This window comes from Protomyctophum bolini, assembly GCF_963924005.1.
Source record: "Protomyctophum bolini genome assembly, chromosome: 6".
NCBI classification, from domain to species: Eukaryota; Metazoa; Chordata; class Actinopteri; order Myctophiformes; family Myctophidae; genus Protomyctophum; species Protomyctophum bolini.
The window spans coordinates 15,036,119-15,053,698 of NC_137867.1; the positions used below are offsets into that span (position 1 = coordinate 15,036,119).

Sequence of the window (17,580 nt, forward strand, 5' to 3'; positions counted from 1 at the left end):
CTCACGTAAGGGAGTCTGCATAATGTTCAGTGGCTAAGGCACAGTATCGTTTAGGGGTAACGCCAGCTGCCATGTGCAAAATGTGCGGAACTCATGGCGGCTAGGGTTATCGCAGGGCGCAAGATAGGGCCCAGGGAAACAGAGAGGGAGAGAAGATGAGTTTCAGAGACAGAGAGAGGAGGTGAAAGGAGTCAGGGCTGGTCAGGGGGAACATGACAGCTATGCTCGAGATTCCTCATCAGCTGCTCAGGACGAGTCTACAGGAGTTCTGTTGACTTTCACCTCAGCCATGGAGGCAATATTTCATCGCGCACAGGTTGAGTTGAAACATGGCATACACCCCTTTTGCAATGGTTGAGAGCTAGGGAATATCTAACAAGGAATTTGAATTCCTTGTGAGCAAAATAACCATAATAAAGCATGGTTTATATACTTGGTCGTACAATTGAGTCGCACTCCAAAAATAGCCTATGTACAATGTCACATTGTGACGTGTTGTGAGCTTGTAGAAAAGCTATTTCCGGCGTGTGTGTGAGAGAGCCCGAGTCTCATTCTGTCTGACTTCTGGCCGTTGGAGAATGGCATCGACTGGGACAGGAGAAAAAAATGGAATTCAAGTAGCCGATGTTATTCTAACTAACTAGAGAAGGCTGGCAGAGCTAGGTCACAGCCAGGCAACACGTTCCAAAGGGAACTGTCTGAGAAGACTGTTAAAATCGTCAGCAAAGCAAGGCAACACAACACACAGCATGAAATGGCTTAACCATACAGCGCGAAAGCAACACCCACCGCAGGATGTTAAAAAAAACAGAATGCTGTTGTGCAGAGCCAAGTGCGCAAAAGCCTGATCCCCTGAGCTGAGTAACCACAGCATTCTTACACACAGGCATCTGTCTGCCCCGCTCTCATACCAGCCAATCATTAACCCACAGGATGTTCCCACTCTCAAAGCCTTCCCTAAATGGAGCACACCAACCTGGATTAAAGACGAAGCTCCTACCCCCCTCTGACACTGATGCAGGGTAAGATGTTCTGAGAACAATGTCTAGTTCTGAGAACAAGGTTGCAGATGAGCTGCACTGTGAGTCTGGGACTGTTCTGCATCGCTGCCTTTGTTGGGACATAATAACGACATGAGTCCAAGTTCCACGAGCTCGGCAGAGAGTTAGGGATGTGCATGACTGACCAAAATCACAACAACAAAAATCCACTGCTTTGGGGCGAATTTTTGTTTAATTTCTATTTAATATCCAAACAGCAGACAGTGAGAACAATACATCAGCGGCCATTTACTGTACAGTATATTAGCCTGCACAGTATTTCGGTTGAATTAAACAATACAATACAATAGTAGGACGGTAGATTGGGTAGAAGGCCGCAGGCAGAAAGAAATGTGATCCTGTAGTCTTGAAGGGGAACGGGGAACGAGGGGGGGGGGGGGGGGGGTTGTACTTCTAAAGTTAGACAGTCATGTTCTAGACCGAGAGTCCACTTCCAAGTTCCGTTTAGGGGAGAAACCGTTCCCCCCCGGTTGGCGGCTTGTTGACTGGAAGTTACTTAAGATGACCCCCGCCCCCCCCATACCACCACGACCACCACCACCATACACCCGTATGAATAACAGCACCTAACACAACACTGATCCCTCATGCTTTGTATAAAACCAACCACATAATACCACCCGATGGCTCCTCTGACTCGGCACTTCCACCAAGTCAGATCTTTGAAGAACAACAAAACAACACTGACTGTACCAGGATGTTCATAATGTGTGTGTGTGTCTGTGTGTGTGTATGTGTGTGTGTGTGTGAACTCGGTTAAATCATCATAGCTACTTTAACTTTGTAACACCGTAACTCTCTCTCAGAGTTAAATGAACACCTGCACGTCTGTGTGTGTGTTTATGTGTGTGGGGGGTCACATACCCGAGTCAGATGGTAACGGACCGTCCTCCACCTCGTCCTCGTCATTTAGGTCCTCGGTCAGGCAGAACATGAGCGCCTCTTCGTAGTCCTGTGTGACAACAGTGAAACGCAGCGCATCCATTTGTACACTGAAGGCATCAAGCTACTGACTACATCACACTGACACTGAAGGCTTTACATCAAGCTACTAACTACAGCACACTGACACTGAAGACTTTACATCACGCTACTAACTACAGCACACTGACACTGAAGACTTTACATCACGCTACTAACTACAGCACACTGACACTAAAGGCTTTACATCACGCTACTAACTACAGCACACTGACACTAAAGGCTTTACATCACGCTACTAACTACAGCACACTGACACTAAAGGCTTTACATCACGCTACTAACTACAGCACACTGACACTAAAGGCTTTACATCAAGCTACTAACTACAGCACACTGACACTAAAGGCTTTACATCACGCTACTAACTACAGCACACTGACACTAAAGGCTTTACATCAAGCTACTAACTACAGCACACTGACACTAAAGGCTTTACATCAAGCTACTAACTACAGCACACTGACACTAAAGGCTTTACATCAAGCTACTAACTACAGCACACTGACACTAAAGGCTTTACATCACGCTACTAACTACAGCACACTGACACTAAAGGCTTTACATCAAGCTACTAACTACAGCACACTGACACTAAAGACTTTACATCAAGCTACTAACTACAGCACACTGACACTAAAGACTTTACATCAAGCTACTAACTACAGCACACTGACACTAAAGGCTTTACATCACGCTAACTACAGCACACTGGCACTGAAGACTTTACATCAAGCTACTAACTACAGCACACTGGCACTAAAGGCTTTACATCACGCTACTAACTACAGCACACTGACACTAAAGGCTTTACATCAAGCTACTAACTACAGCACACTGACACTAAAGACTTTACATCAAGCTACTAACTACAGCACACTGACACTAAAGACTTTACATCAAGCTACTAACTACAGCACACTGACACTAAAGACTTTACATCAAGCTACTAACTACAGCACACTGACACTAAAGGCTTTACATCACGCTAACTACAGCACACTGGCACTGAAGACTTTACATCAAGCTACTAACTACAGCACACTGACACTGAAGGCTTTACATCACGCTACTAACTACAGCACACTGGCACTGAAGACTTTACATCAAGCTACTAACTACAGCACACTGACACTGAAGACTTTACATCAAGCTACTAACTACAGCACACTGGCACTAAAGACTTTACATCAAGCTACTAACTACAGCACACTGACACTGAAGGCTTTACATCAAGCTACTAACTACAGCACACTGACACTAAAGGCTTTACATCACGCTAACTACAGCACACTGGCACTGAAGACTTTACATCAAGCTACTAACTACAGCACACTGGCACTAAAGGCTTTACATCACGCTACTAACTACAGCACACTGACACTAAAGGCTTTACATCAAGCTACTAACTACAGCACACTGACACTAAAGACTTTACATCAAGCTACTAACTACAGCACACTGACACTAAAGACTTTACATCAAGCTACTAACTACAGCACACTGACACTAAAGACTTTACATCAAGCTACTAACTACAGCACACTGACACTAAAGGCTTTACATCACGCTAACTACAGCACACTGGCACTGAAGACTTTACATCAAGCTACTAACTACAGCACACTGACACTGAAGGCTTTACATCACGCTACTAACTACAGCACACTGGCACTGAAGACTTTACATCAAGCTACTAACTACAGCACACTGACACTGAAGACTTTACATCAAGCTACTAACTACAGCACACTGGCACTAAAGACTTTACATCAAGCTACTAACTACAGCACACTGACACTGAAGGCTTTACATCACGCTACAACAGCACACGCTACCACCAGCACAACGCACATAAAGGAAAAAAAGGCAGCAAGATTAAGTACAAAAACATGAGTGTTTGGCAAGTGCCTGTATTCGTGTGCGCGTGCGTGCGTGCGTGGAGAGGGGGAGCAATTAGCTTGACCATGTGCACCACATGAACGGGGTCCTACAGGTTGAGGACAGTGTGTGTGTGTGTGTGTGTGTGTATGTGTCACACTTGTTGCACACCACACCACTCATAAAAGCGTGCTATTCACCAGTATGTGCCAGGTGGCTGCCCTGTGCTCTGACACCTGAACAATGAGAGCTGCCGTGTTGAGAACATTGTGGTGTGCTGAAATCGATATATTTTATTTTTAATTTGCGGATAAGACCAACATCTGTGGAACGATATGTGCCCTGTTGTTGTCAATTCCAGTGGTGGACACTAACTAAGTACATTTACTTACACGTTTGAGGTATTTGTACTTTACTTGAGTATTTCCAATTTCCAGTACTTTTACTTTTACTCCACTACATTTATTTGAAAACTTTAGTTACTAGTTACTTTGTAGATTTTGATTATTATTACAAAACATACATTACCCACTTAAGCCCTATATGCATTTGAAAAGAAAAGCCGATCTACAGCTTGTAGATCTGCTAGTTTCAAAAGATTTTTATACATTTGAAAACTTTAAATGAGACATTCTGCATAAAGACTATTCTACTTTTGGTACTTTAAGTACATTTTGAGGCCAATACTTAAGTGCATTTTGAATTGAGTATTTCGATATTGCATGATTGATACTTTTACTTAAGTAAAACGTTTGAATACTTTTTCCACCACTGCCCCTAGCCTGGTAGTACTGTAGTCCCTTGTTGATGCTGACCCCTACTGGTTGCTATAGGGAGGACGTAGGCCAGCATGTGTTCCTCCGGTACACTTGACTCCGGCAGTCTGCTTCTCCCCCCCCCCCCCCCCCCCCCCGACAGTGAGGAGTTTAACCAGGAGGACATAATGCATGTGGAGGAACACGCTACTCCTCCCAGTTCCGCTCTCCGCTGAACAGACCAACCCGTAGGAGCTGCTAGTGCAACCGCAGACAATATCGTCCTCCTCAACTGGCCTCCCCACCCTGGAACAGAGCCAGTTGTGTTCATTTAGGACACCCGGCCAAGCCTGAAGCAATGCAGAGGATTCAAACCCCTGGTCTCCGCGGTGGTGGGCAGGAACTTTACTCGCCACTCCAGCCCATGTCCCGTGTGTTCCCCATGCTATCTCTACCAGTGAGCAAAAGGCATGACAGACAATGGACTTCCCACTCTCATTTTCAAAACGATAAGAAATCCTCAGTCCTCACCGTAACACGCTGGTTGAATCTCAGTTCAGAATTATTTCGCTTTTTAGGCTGTTTGTGAATCAATGCAGAGAATTGCGTCCTTGGTTAATACTGAAATACTCACGTTTTCCACATCGGCCGAGATATCTCCATTGATATCAGGATACGATTCTTCAGAGAGAGGGGACAGGAAACAGGTAATTACAAAGCCATGAATCTATCAAGTGAGCACATATGTTTGTCACAATCTTTAACGATGCATTTTCTATATGCACAGTCAATTTAAAACACTTTCCCTCCCATTCACGAGTTACACGAGTTAATTGATGTAGAACAGCTTCCCTCCCGTTCACGACTTACACAAGTTATGTTTTCATTGTTTAATTGATGTTTTTAATACGTTTTAAGACTTATTGTGTGATAGGTGACGTGTTCGGATGACGTCACCGGAAAAACATCTGTCGCACTGGCTTGCTAAGACTTCTGGGAAAATGAGGCCCAATGCATTCCAAAGGCGGATTTTCATGAAACGGAACGATGATGTCGGCGTGGTGGTTAGTGAAAAACTAGGCAGTCAAATGGGGATTGCGATGTTTTTATCCCGCAGTCAAACTGTTAATAAGCTCTTACTTTTGTTTTCCCAAGGGGGTATCATTACCATGTGGCCTTGATCCTCCATTTCATTTAACTAGCATGCCTTGCAGATCAAAGACCACAGCGCCCACCAAAAACAAAGCTTAGCGACAAACTAAAATGAGTCTCCGGTGTGGTGTTCTGTACAGTTTGGAGTCATGGGGAGAAAAAACGTCAGGAGGCTTTGGAGGTGGAAGAGGTAGAGACCCATTAAGAATATAAGAGTTTGGGGAGCGTCTGGCTGATGTGGAGATGATGAAAAGACTCCTCCCGGGTTGAATTGCTGACAGTGGTGCCTCCGACTTGGCCTGGACAGTGGACACTTCAACAAACACAATTGGTGTTCCTGGGTGGAAAGCTGGCAGGGGAATGTGGCCTTGCAGTAGCAAGTCCTACTGGTTAGTCCAGGGGGCCTGTTCAGCGGGGAGGAAATTTGGTAATGTGAACCCTGCGTGCATTAGCGCTCACCCAGTGAAAACCTTCACTGTCAGGTGAAAAGAAGCGGCTGGCGACTCATGCACCCATGTGCATCTGAGGAAGCGTGTGGTTTTCTACAGCCTGTCCAGACCAACACTGGGGGTCGGCAGCAGTACACAAGAGGGATGGGGTGAGGGTTGAGGTGATTGGGGGCTGTTTGGCAACGCCTATATTAGGGAGAAAATGGGGTGCTGAAAAATCTAAATGAGACAAAAACTAAAATGCAAGGAGCACACAGAGAACGTTAAACAAGTCCATAGCTGTTTAAAGGCGAAAGATGGTGGACTATTATCTGACAGAGGGCTTTCTTTGCCTCTGCGTGATACCAGAAAATATGCACATTTAGTGGCCCAGCAGACTGCTGCCAGCTGGCTCCGAGGCTGCACCCCAGTGGGATGGAGAGGAAACAACCTTTAACATACTACCACACACACACACACACACACACACACACAGCCGGGGTGAAGAGGCACTAAAGAGTGAAAGATTCTGCTGGCGTCTCTCAATGTATGGTGGTCCTTACTCCTTACTGAACGAGTGAGTCTTCACTGGATGATCATTGATTACTCAAATGAGTTAAGAGTGTATATGCGTGTGCGCATGCATACTCTCAAGCTTGCAGTACTTGCACATCCCAGTAGAGCGCACCCGGGTTCAGTGAATATTTTCCTCTGATCCAAGAGCCAGTATTCCTCACTTGTCCGCTTTCTCTACTTGAACTGATGAAGCTAAACCACTGCTAGTGAACATGGAAGACAACAGTAAAGATTGGATTGCTTGGGAAAAGCCAGGCATCATACCTAGATCCCATAATGTAATGTACAGAGTCATGGAACAACAGTGTGATACCATTCTCACTAGGCTCATCCACCACTTCTTCTTTCCCCAAGATGGTCTCGGAGCGCTCTCTCCTGAGTGCTTTGATCTGTGGGACACAAGGCATAGTGGAGAGAGAGAAGTAATAAGTATTTGTACACTGACTCACTGATGGTTTGTGTCTACATGTGTTGATGTGAAAATGACTGAGGGACTTTGGACTTTTAGTGCACACCGTCTTTTGTGAGGCTTTTCATGTACATAATATGGATAGCTAGAGAGCAGTAGATATAACACTCAACAAGTCTAATACAAAGACTCCCAAATTGAGCGTTCCAAGGCTTATGTGTAGAGTTTTAGATAACATTCATTTTAAGTACTAAAGTACTGTTGTAGTAATGTTTGTTTGTTATTTAAGTGGGCCTCATTCACTAAGCTTGGGTACACGCAGATGTTATACTATAATTTTATACTTTCCACGAACAGAGTCTGATTCATGATAATTTTTTGTTAATGATTTCTTGCGTTGCGTACACTGAAACTCACGTCTCCTCTGGAGCAGTCGTGCTGTATGTGACACAATACAAATCAGGCTTAATGGAATCCCTTATTCTTCATGCAGAATAATAGTCAAATAATGTTTATGTGCCAAACATTTGTCATAACTTATAAAAGAAAAGAAAAGAGAAAAAAATAAGTCTGTTTCAGTTGACGCATTTAGAGCTGAATATAATTATTATGTCCCTCAGCGTGATTGTTGTTTCTGCAACTGTGAACACATTTGCCGAATTGATTATAATGGCCTATCATGCCTTAATGTTGCAGGAGACCACAGACGCACATTAGTTACACAATAGACTACACATATTACCATCGGATGAAGCAGCCTGGATAAAGTCACTATCCATGATCAATAAACTCTTATCTTTTTTACCTCATCAAAGCTGAACAATTGCTCATTAGAAAAGGCTTAATAATATCATGCCATGCATTATGCTAGCCTTTTATTTTGTTAGCATAAAAAATATATCTTTCACCCAGTGTCAATTATCTAATGTAATCTTGGGGACCACACTTCCTCTGCCAACCTGGGGAGAGCAACGGACTGACATCATATGCATGAGGAGTCCAAGCCGCTTCTTTTCACCTGACGGGGGAGTTTCCCCGGTTGGAAGGAACACGTTATTCCAACCAGTTAATTTCCCCTCCATCAGGTGCCCCAGCTGACCAGGGGAGACTAAGCTTTTTCCTAATATACATACCGTACTTTATAGTTCGCACAAGGGACTCGCTTGCCATAATACACTGGTTTACAAGCTGTCAAGACGTTGCAATGCAGTGTAAGTTTCTTTTTGACGATTGACACTTGAACTTCACAGAACCTCAACATGGTGAAGTTGGATGTTCCAGTTAAATAAAATATAAAACTGTGATGCGCCCAAACCAAAGCTTTACACAAGGCTTTACAGAATATATCCTAAAGTCGACACTAAAATATTAGGACATTTACAAACAACTTTGTGAATAAGGCCCAATGACTTTTAAGCTAGCCAAAGAGAGACTGAAGTGGTAAAAATCAACAAATATCAGCGGGTAAGCATCTTTGTTTATAGTAAACTGAGAGTGTGTGTGTAATCTCAGAGCGTGTGTACTGTTATTAAATTCCTCTCCTCCCCCCTCTGTCCACCACTTAAAATCTCACCCTCTCATTCTCTCTCTATTAGCTCTGAGATTGTAGATTGGCCAATTTTAGGATGGGTTGGTGTAGATTAGAAGACAGAAAAAAGCGGCCCAAGTACAGTTGGAAGTGGTTAGGATGCTGGGATTTGTTTTCTCCCAGCAGTCTCACCCAAGCCTTGCATGCTTGAAATGCCTTACAAATTACAAAATCACAGAATGGTGAACCTGTGTCCAGATACTGTAGTTATGGAGCTCAACGCACATGATCTGCCTGTACTGGGCACAGAGACAGAGCAGAACGTAACGTACAACACCAATGATTCATTAAATGGGTGGCAAATTCAATTAGAATAGGTTTTCCCTTGAATGAAGTAGAAATCTACATCTGGCATGGCTAAGTGCAAAAAATCCAGTTGATCCATGTCTGATGAATGGCTTAGGGTTGAATTTATATATAAATGAGGCCCATACGAAAATGCATCAACCTAAAGTACCCAAGTATCACAAGTGTTTTGTATCTTAATTTAGTCACGCCAATTCTTGATTCCCCGTATTCTAGCCCCTTGTCACTGCTAACAATCATGTGCTTCCTCTGATACACCTGACAGTGAGGAGTTTCACCAGGAGGATGTAATACATGTGGAAGTACACGGTTACTTCTGCTCCCAGTTCCACAGCCTACTTAACAGGCACCCTGATCAACATATAGTCACTATAGTGCAAAGACAGAGATCTCCCTCAACGCCCGGCATCCCTCCTGCGGACGAACGTGGCCAATTGTTTTCGTTGGATTCAAAACCACTGACTAAAACAAGATGACTCATGACTAAAACTAAATCAAACGTTGCTGTCAAAATGCACACTGCCACTGACCTCTTTGAGGAAGTGTCCGTCTCTGAGCCGCTCTCTCAGCAGCAGGATGTCACTGTGTCGGCTCTGCTGCTGTGAATTCCATGGCGAGTTCTGGCGGACTGTCAGCGCCAGGTTCTCCGTGTCGTGACAGAACCTCAGCAGGCGGGACCGGTCCGCCCACACCTGGGAGAGACCTGCCGGAGGCGTGGCCAGGGGGTTGGGTGGGCTGTGTGGCACACACACACACACACACAGTGAGATTGTTTAAAAAAAATTGTGAAAAAAAACAAACATCTGCTCTGTCTAATGTTCTCCATGTACTGTACAGTGGCCTTTAGTGTTTTGCTGAAGTTTGAATACAACTCTTCTTTAAAACCTATTTATAGTCCTTGTAGGACTGAAGAACCTACAAAGCCCTGCACTAGATTTAAGGGGCTCATATTGCGCACGACTGGTCGGACAAAAAACATTCCTGAGTTTGACAGGTGATCCAAGCAGGTGTTTAACATTTTCTGATTTGAGCATAAGACACGCTTGTTACAAAGTACAGTATTTACAATATTCGAAATATCTGAGGAATGCCAATTATCTGGGGCAACAGTACGTTAACTGTAGAACAGTCTGGCTTCTCCGATCTATATATAAAACATCTATATATAAAACATACATTTTATATGTGATGCATACATACCTTCCTCTGAAATTTTCACAATTCACAGATCACTCATTTACATACCGTAAGATTGCCGTACACAATCTGGGAAACCACCAAAATAATTATATTTGAACTGGGGACTTGGAATTGCAGGACTTGAGTTTGATTCGGTTCCACAGCTTATTGTGAAAACACTGTAGCTAATCAACAAACTAAGGTGTGAGCTGGCTATTTTGTCAAGTAGATTCCTTGCATTATTCGCAATATTTGATAATTTGGCCAATGTTTGACCAGTTTTTATAGTATAGTCTGTTGATTACCTTTCATGCATATTAAGGTCTTAAAAGACCATACATTGTCGCTTAACTGTCACCTGGGGACCCCCTGACCCACGTGTTGAGAACCGCTGCTGTAAGTCACAGGATGACTCGTAGATTGTCGTGCACTGTGATAGACTATATACTGTAAGTGTCGTACTGCAGTGGTTCCCAAACTTTTTCATGTCAAGGACCCCAAATTGACACTAATCAGCCCACGGACCCCCATTTGAAGACATATGCGACTTAAGAGAAGATTTTTACGGCTCTACAGTGATTCTCAACCCGTTAAATTTCAAGGACCCTCAGGCATTTCTATCTCTGGGACCCCCAATTTATATTGTAAAGTCAAAGTTAATTTAACTTTGAGAGTGTACAAACCCCTAACGGGTCCATTTCCATTTGTACACTCTCTGAGTTACAGACCCATAAGGGTCCATTTGGTTCCTAACTACCAGTAAGACGCGCAAACGCGGGAAGTGAACGCAGCTGAGACCCTGCAGATCATGTCTGTCTGTCTGTCTGTCTGTGTGTCTGTCCCGCTGTTACTGTATTATGTGGACCTGGCCCCTTTTGTGCCCATATATGGAGCTGAGTGATTTGTTTGTGATTGATGCAACACACTCCATATTTGGACGTACACTCCATATTTGGACGTATAACGGGACAGACAGACACACACACAGACAGACATGATCTGCTAGGTCTCATAGTAAGTGCTCACTGCGTTCGCAATCACTGCGTTCGCAATCATTTAGCTGGGGACCCCCTGGAACTCCCCCAAGGACCCCTAGGGGTCCGCGGACCCCACTTTGGGAACCACTGCCGTACTGTAAGCAGCTCTAGGAGCTCTGCGTTTCACTAATGTGTCATACTGTGTAAGAAGCTCTAGCAGCTCTGCGTTTCACTAATGTGTCATACTGTGTAAGAAGCTCTAGCAGCTCTGCGTTTCACTAATGTGTCATACTGTGTAAGAAGCTCTAGCAGCTCTGCGTTTCACTAATGTGTCATACTGTGTAAGAAGCTCTAGCAGCTCTGCGTTTCACTAATGTGTCATACTGTGTAAGAAGCTCTAGGAGCTCCGTGTTTCACTAATGTGTCATACTGTGTAAGAAGCTCTAGCAGCTCCGTGTTTCACTAATGTGTCATACTGTGTAAGAAGCTCTAGCAGCTCTGCGTTTCACTAATGTGTCATACTGTGTAAGAAGCTCTAGCAGCTCTGCGTTTCACTAATGTGTCATACTGTGTAAGAAGCTCTAGGAGCTCCGTGTTTCACTAATGTGTCATACTGTGTAAGAAGCTCTAGGAGCTCCGTGTTTCCCACGCTTCGGGCCAACTGCAGCGGCATGACGCCCTCCTCGTTGGGCAGACCGACAGCTATCAGACCGCCAGGCTGGCACAGCAGCAGCTCTGACAGGCGACACAGACCCCAGCGCACTGCCAGGTGGAGGGGAGACTCCCTGGGAGTGTACTCTGGAGAGAGACAGAAAGATACAGGAGGGGTCTTAATATGCAGATATGTGAAACGTTTGATTCCTCTAATGTTGCAGGATCATAAGAAAGGTGCTGCCAGGGAGAGCGAATTGAGATTAGCATTAGTATAGTATTACAAATTGGCTCTTGGTTGTGGCAAGAAGGTAGCATTATGACTACGGAGTGTGTGTACTGTATGTATGTGTGTAAGACCACCAGCGGTGTGAGCCATATGGACGAGTGAGGACTGAGGAGAGTGAAAGGGTGGGGATGTTGAAAGATGCAAGATGCATCTGCATGCAACCTGAATAGTACTAGAAAACTAGAAAACCTTCAGAGAGATTCAGCAATTCCCAAACTGTGGTTCGGGCCCACTGGTGAGGCTATTGCATGTGGGCACCCAAAGATTTGACAAAACACTAATAACAATATAACATTGATATTTAAATATAGGCATAAAGTAATGCTATCTTTTTTCTTTAAAACCCTGAAAAGTTCATTTTCATTGCGATACAGATACATAGGAATTAAAATAAACACGGCAGCTGTTCAACTGCCATATTAAGTGGTCAGATGGGTGGGCCGCAAAGTTGCAAACACTTTTCAAGTAGACCCTGATGCAGAAAACGGGAATAAACACATGGCCTGTTATTGTCATTCTAAATGTCAATCAAACAGGGATGAATACACTACACACAGTCAATGTTGCTCCGCTTAGATTCGTTCAAGCTCTAGACTCCATCAGGGTATCTACAGTTTGCACTGGTTTTTAAAGAGCTTTCTTCTACATGGGTGTGGCTCTGCAGTCACATGCTCAGATAATGAGTGCAACGGATGTAATCCATTCCCATTTGCTACCGATAATCACCACAAGCTCTCAAGGCATAATACATAATATAATAGAAGACAATAAGAAATTATAACAAAGAAAGAAGAAAGACAAAATTAATTTGATACCTGGTGGCAATCGATCCTGTGGTAGGCTACTTGTAATGTAGCCAATGTAACTCTACCCACCATTGCCGTTTATTTAGACATTTACATCACACTACATTTCCACATTTGTGACCGAATACAGTGGTTTCAGACACAAGGGGGCCTTGATCATTTTTCAGTTTTATTTTACATAATTATGAAACTAACAACTAAGACAATCTCGTCAGAACGCACAGCTGTGTGTGGTGTGGAGACCACAAACACAAAACTGGCAGCGACTTCACTTTTCTTCAGTGGACGACGACGGGTAATCACTTTATACTTACAAGATACAACAGCATCATATCAAGTTAACAAAATTATGTTGTTGTGTTTACTATTGTCACAGAAACACTGCAACTAATCTGAGCGGCTGAGATGCATGTAACTGGAGAACAAAGATAGCTACGGCCAATCGAAACCACTTCATGTAAATACGTGCAGGAACCAGGAATGTTCAAACCCCTAAAATTCGCAAATAAACTGTAAATACAGAGACATTTTTGCAATGTAATTGCAACGATTTAATAACACTAAAACGACTTTCTGTTGGAATAAAAACCCTCTTTAACATTCCAACTGTGTTAATGTGGCTAAAACAAAAAACACAAAAGAAAAATCAAATGTATTTTGGTCAATGTGGAGTTCCATTAGCGCCGACTTGTGATTGAAACCACTGGGACTGGTCACATATGTGCGCATAATGCTGATGACATGGATCTTCATATGTAGGCATTAAAGGGAAAGGCCTGGCTGCAAGATAAGATCTCCTTATATGGGCATGAAAGGGACACAGACAGACGTTTACAACCGATACTCTGACTCAGACATATTGGTCGGATCGGCAGTGCGATGTAGGTGTGAGGGCCTCGAGCAGCCAGAATTCTAGATACCTCTAGTTATTTGTATTTGCAGCAAATCTTAAAAAATGAAAAGACAATTTAAAACACAATTCAGAGCACCATAGTTCTGTTGCAGTAACCGATCATAAATAATTATGGCTTTTCCTGTCACAATTTCTTTATTGCGAACGCAGTGAGCACTTACTATGAGACCTAGCAGATCATGTCTGTGTGTGTGTGTGTGTGTGTGTGTGTGTCTGTCTGTCTGTCTGTCCCGCTATCCAAATATGGAGTGTGTTGCATCAGCAATCACTCAGCTCCATATATGGGCACAAAAGGGGCCAGGTCCACTCAGCTCCATATATGGGCACAAAAGGGGCCAGGTCCACATATACAGTAACAGCGGGACCGACACACAGACAGACACACAGACAGACAGACAGACAGACATGATCTGCAGGGTCTCAGCTGCGTTCGCTTCCTGCGTTTGCGCGTCTTACTGGTCTTATATAATATATTATATTATTATTTGTATTTATTGTGTATTATTATGTATTGTGTCTTGAGAGCTTGTGGTGATTATCTTCTGTAAATGAGAATTATTACACCTCGGGCACACATTATCTGAAAGTGTGACATGAAAAGCCACACCCATGAGGATCGCTGCTCTTTGAATGTCAGTGCAAATGTTGAAAGGTTGCTAATTAAAAGAATCAAACTGGAAGTACACAAGTGTGCAGTATTCTTCCCTATGATTTTGATTCCCCCCAGCGCCAGCACCTCATAATGTGGTGTGCCGTGTGCGACGTGCGTTTACATTCTTTCTTATTGAAGTCATTCTAAATATGACCCAACCACGTGCAAGTGAACTTGAATGTGAACGCTGCGACCTTGGACCTGTGCCATTGGAGAAAAAAACAATAGCACAGGTCCTAACCAACTTTTCTACCAATTGTATTAATTAAATTATTATTAAAAACTGTCAAAACTGTTAAAAACTGTCACTGTAACTGTGTTATTGTTGTGACCATTGGTTATCATCATCATCATCATCAACATCATCATCATATCATCATATCATAATCATCATTCTATAATTCAGTCAATGTCTGTCTGAATGTGTGTCAGAAACACCGCCATAGCTCCTCACCGCCTGCACCAATCACTCCCACAGGCATTGACCATAATAATATGGAGGTCTTAACGAAGCCCTTTTTCAAATTTAACTAATGTATTAGTGAATAAAAAATGCGAAAACGCACCCAGGGACGCAGTACCCCAGCGGCCACAAGGGGGGGGGGGGGGGCAATATCTCACAACGGGTAAGGGCTAGTTTATTTAAACAACCAAATAAACAAATAAACAGGGGTGATTACAATACACCTGTTCCACCGGGAACAGGAGGACAGAAGGACAGCAGAGCCCAGAGCCAGAGAAAGATCATGTTTAGAGAGCAAAAAGAGCAGAATAGGCAGACGTGGCACTATAGCCATCACAGAAGCAAGAAGACAGAGGAAGAGGGATGTTGAAAGCAGATGGGATAACACAGCAAATCCTGTCTGTCGAAAACCTCGATAATTAACCTCATTACCACAGACCAATCAGTGCCAATGTCTCTCCTCACGTCCCCATTTTGTCAATCTCCCCTGGCATGGCACTGAATACCTCTGCTCCACTGACCCACTTAAAACGTAACAATGGCCTTTCAACAAACCACAGACACGCTCTTACAGTACGTCTTCTCCTGTCGCTCACAGTGGCCCAGCTTCCCTCTATCCAAGTTCGGGAAATGTCACAAGCTGATTCACGTCATAAACAAGTGCACTCGACTGTATATAAGTGTCGTACTGCAGTGGTTCCCAAACCTTTTCATGTCAACGACCCCCAAATTGACACTAATCAGCCCGCAGACCCCCATTTGAAGAGATATGCCAGGGACCAGAAGATTTTTACGGTTCTAGCAGTGATTCAATTAAATTTCAAGGACCCTCAGTTTGATATGCATTAGGCTACGCACCCCCATTTAATGGCATTTCTATCTCTGGGACCCCCAATTTAACTCTGAGAGTGTACAAATGGAAATCTAAGCAAGTTAATCTAAATAACCCAAATAGCCAAAACCCAATTTATAAAAACCCTACCAACGTTTCAAAACATGAGCAGTTTATGTACCACTGCTGATGGTCAAACTGGCTCTTCGGTCATATCAGCGCTGCAAGTGAGCTTAAACTCTTCAATCAACACTTGTCAGTATAATCCCAAGAAATGTCACTGATAAAACAAATCGACACTGGGCAGACGGAGTGCAGCAGTAAAGTACAGTCAGGCACATTGGTGATGTCACAGGCAATGTTATCCAGACAACCATACGGAGCCGCTGCGGCCAAACAGACTGCCATAACTGTATTATCACAAAATCTGATTTGTTATTTACGTTAGTGGCCTACACACCCACTCAACGCATGCACACACACACACACACACACACACACGCACACACACACACACACACACAGTGGTATTTCATGAACATATTGACCAGCGCAATGAGCACATAAACCCTACTTGCACACGCACACACACACACACACACACACACACACACACACACACACACACACACACACACACACACACACACACACACACACACACACACACACACACACACACACACACACACACACACACACACACACACACACACACACACACACACACACACACACACACACACACACACACACACACACACACACACACACACACACACTTAACCTGGGGCTTCTTCCAGATGGGGAAGCTCTATTAACCACATTACATGCTGCTTAAATAGCTTTGATGAAGTTAACAGAAGCACACCATGTGACCGTGGTCACTTCCGTTCTCAACCCAGTGAGAGCGTGTATAATGGGAGTGATGGGGGACAACATGGAGAAGGAAAAGAGGAAAAACAGGAGGAGCAAGTTGAAAAGTTCACCTTCCTTGCTGACAATGACAAGTAAGCCTTTGAAACTCATCTGTTCCCATGGTTTTGTATATTGACAGTGCATGTTTACTACTATTTGTCTTCAGAATAGAACTGGCAAGAATTACCTGTTAGCGTTTTCCCACTGATGGCTATCAGCACCAACACACGAAAACACATCCAGAATAGGTTAATTATGTTCAACCTGGCATCCTTATCTTTATATGGGAAATTGTCCAAAATGTTTAAAATAGCTAATCCAGTGGCGTAACATCGTGGTGATAAGTTTAGCCCCTACCCTACCCCCCCCCCCCCATGAGGTGCTCTCAGCGTCTCATGATGCGACAAGTTGTGGCTTACAGATAAGCCAGCCATTTTCACTATTTGTTGTACGATGAAGAACAGGGCTCAGGTAATTCATAACAACTGTCCCTACCCTCTCCACTGGTGCTGCCCAGGACATTCCAGTTGTGAGGGATATCCAGGTTGGCCATGGCCAGGGCCACGCAGCGATCCATAGCCCAGCGAGAGCTCTCCTGGCCCAGGTTGAAGAGGCATCTCAGCTCCTTGTGATCTGTGGAGCTCAGCCGGTGACCGTGGGTCACCAGGTGCTCTGCCAGGTCCTTAAAACAAAACAGTCACGTCACCAATAACTAGTCCTAATATACTGTATAGCGTTTGTGTGTCTGTAATGTATCCTGATG

At 43.9% G+C, this 17,580-nt stretch overlaps 1 protein-coding gene across 7 annotated transcripts in view; it reads right to left on the reverse strand.

Annotated features, from left to right (window-relative positions):
- The window catches only part of LOC308317657 (rho guanine nucleotide exchange factor 28-like), a 62,645-nt gene that overhangs the window by 39,549 nt on the left and 5,516 nt on the right, over nt 1-17,580 (reverse strand). For all 7 annotated transcript variants that reach the window (XR_013964281.1, XM_080766837.1, XM_080766836.1 and 4 more), the window contains 6 exons: nt 17,313-17,499; nt 11,908-12,091; nt 9,668-9,872; nt 7,148-7,223; nt 5,313-5,359; nt 1,926-2,013 (listed from right to left, as the gene is read on the reverse strand). Coding sequence is in view for 6 of the 7 variants with exons in the window: in XM_080766837.1 (XP_080622963.1) it covers nt 1,926-2,013; nt 5,313-5,359; nt 7,148-7,223; nt 9,668-9,872; nt 11,908-12,091; nt 17,313-17,499 (787 nt within the window). In the remaining variant the exon portion in view is untranslated. The remainder of the gene's footprint in view (nt 1-1,925; nt 2,014-5,312; nt 5,360-7,147; nt 7,224-9,667; nt 9,873-11,907; nt 12,092-17,312; nt 17,500-17,580) is intronic.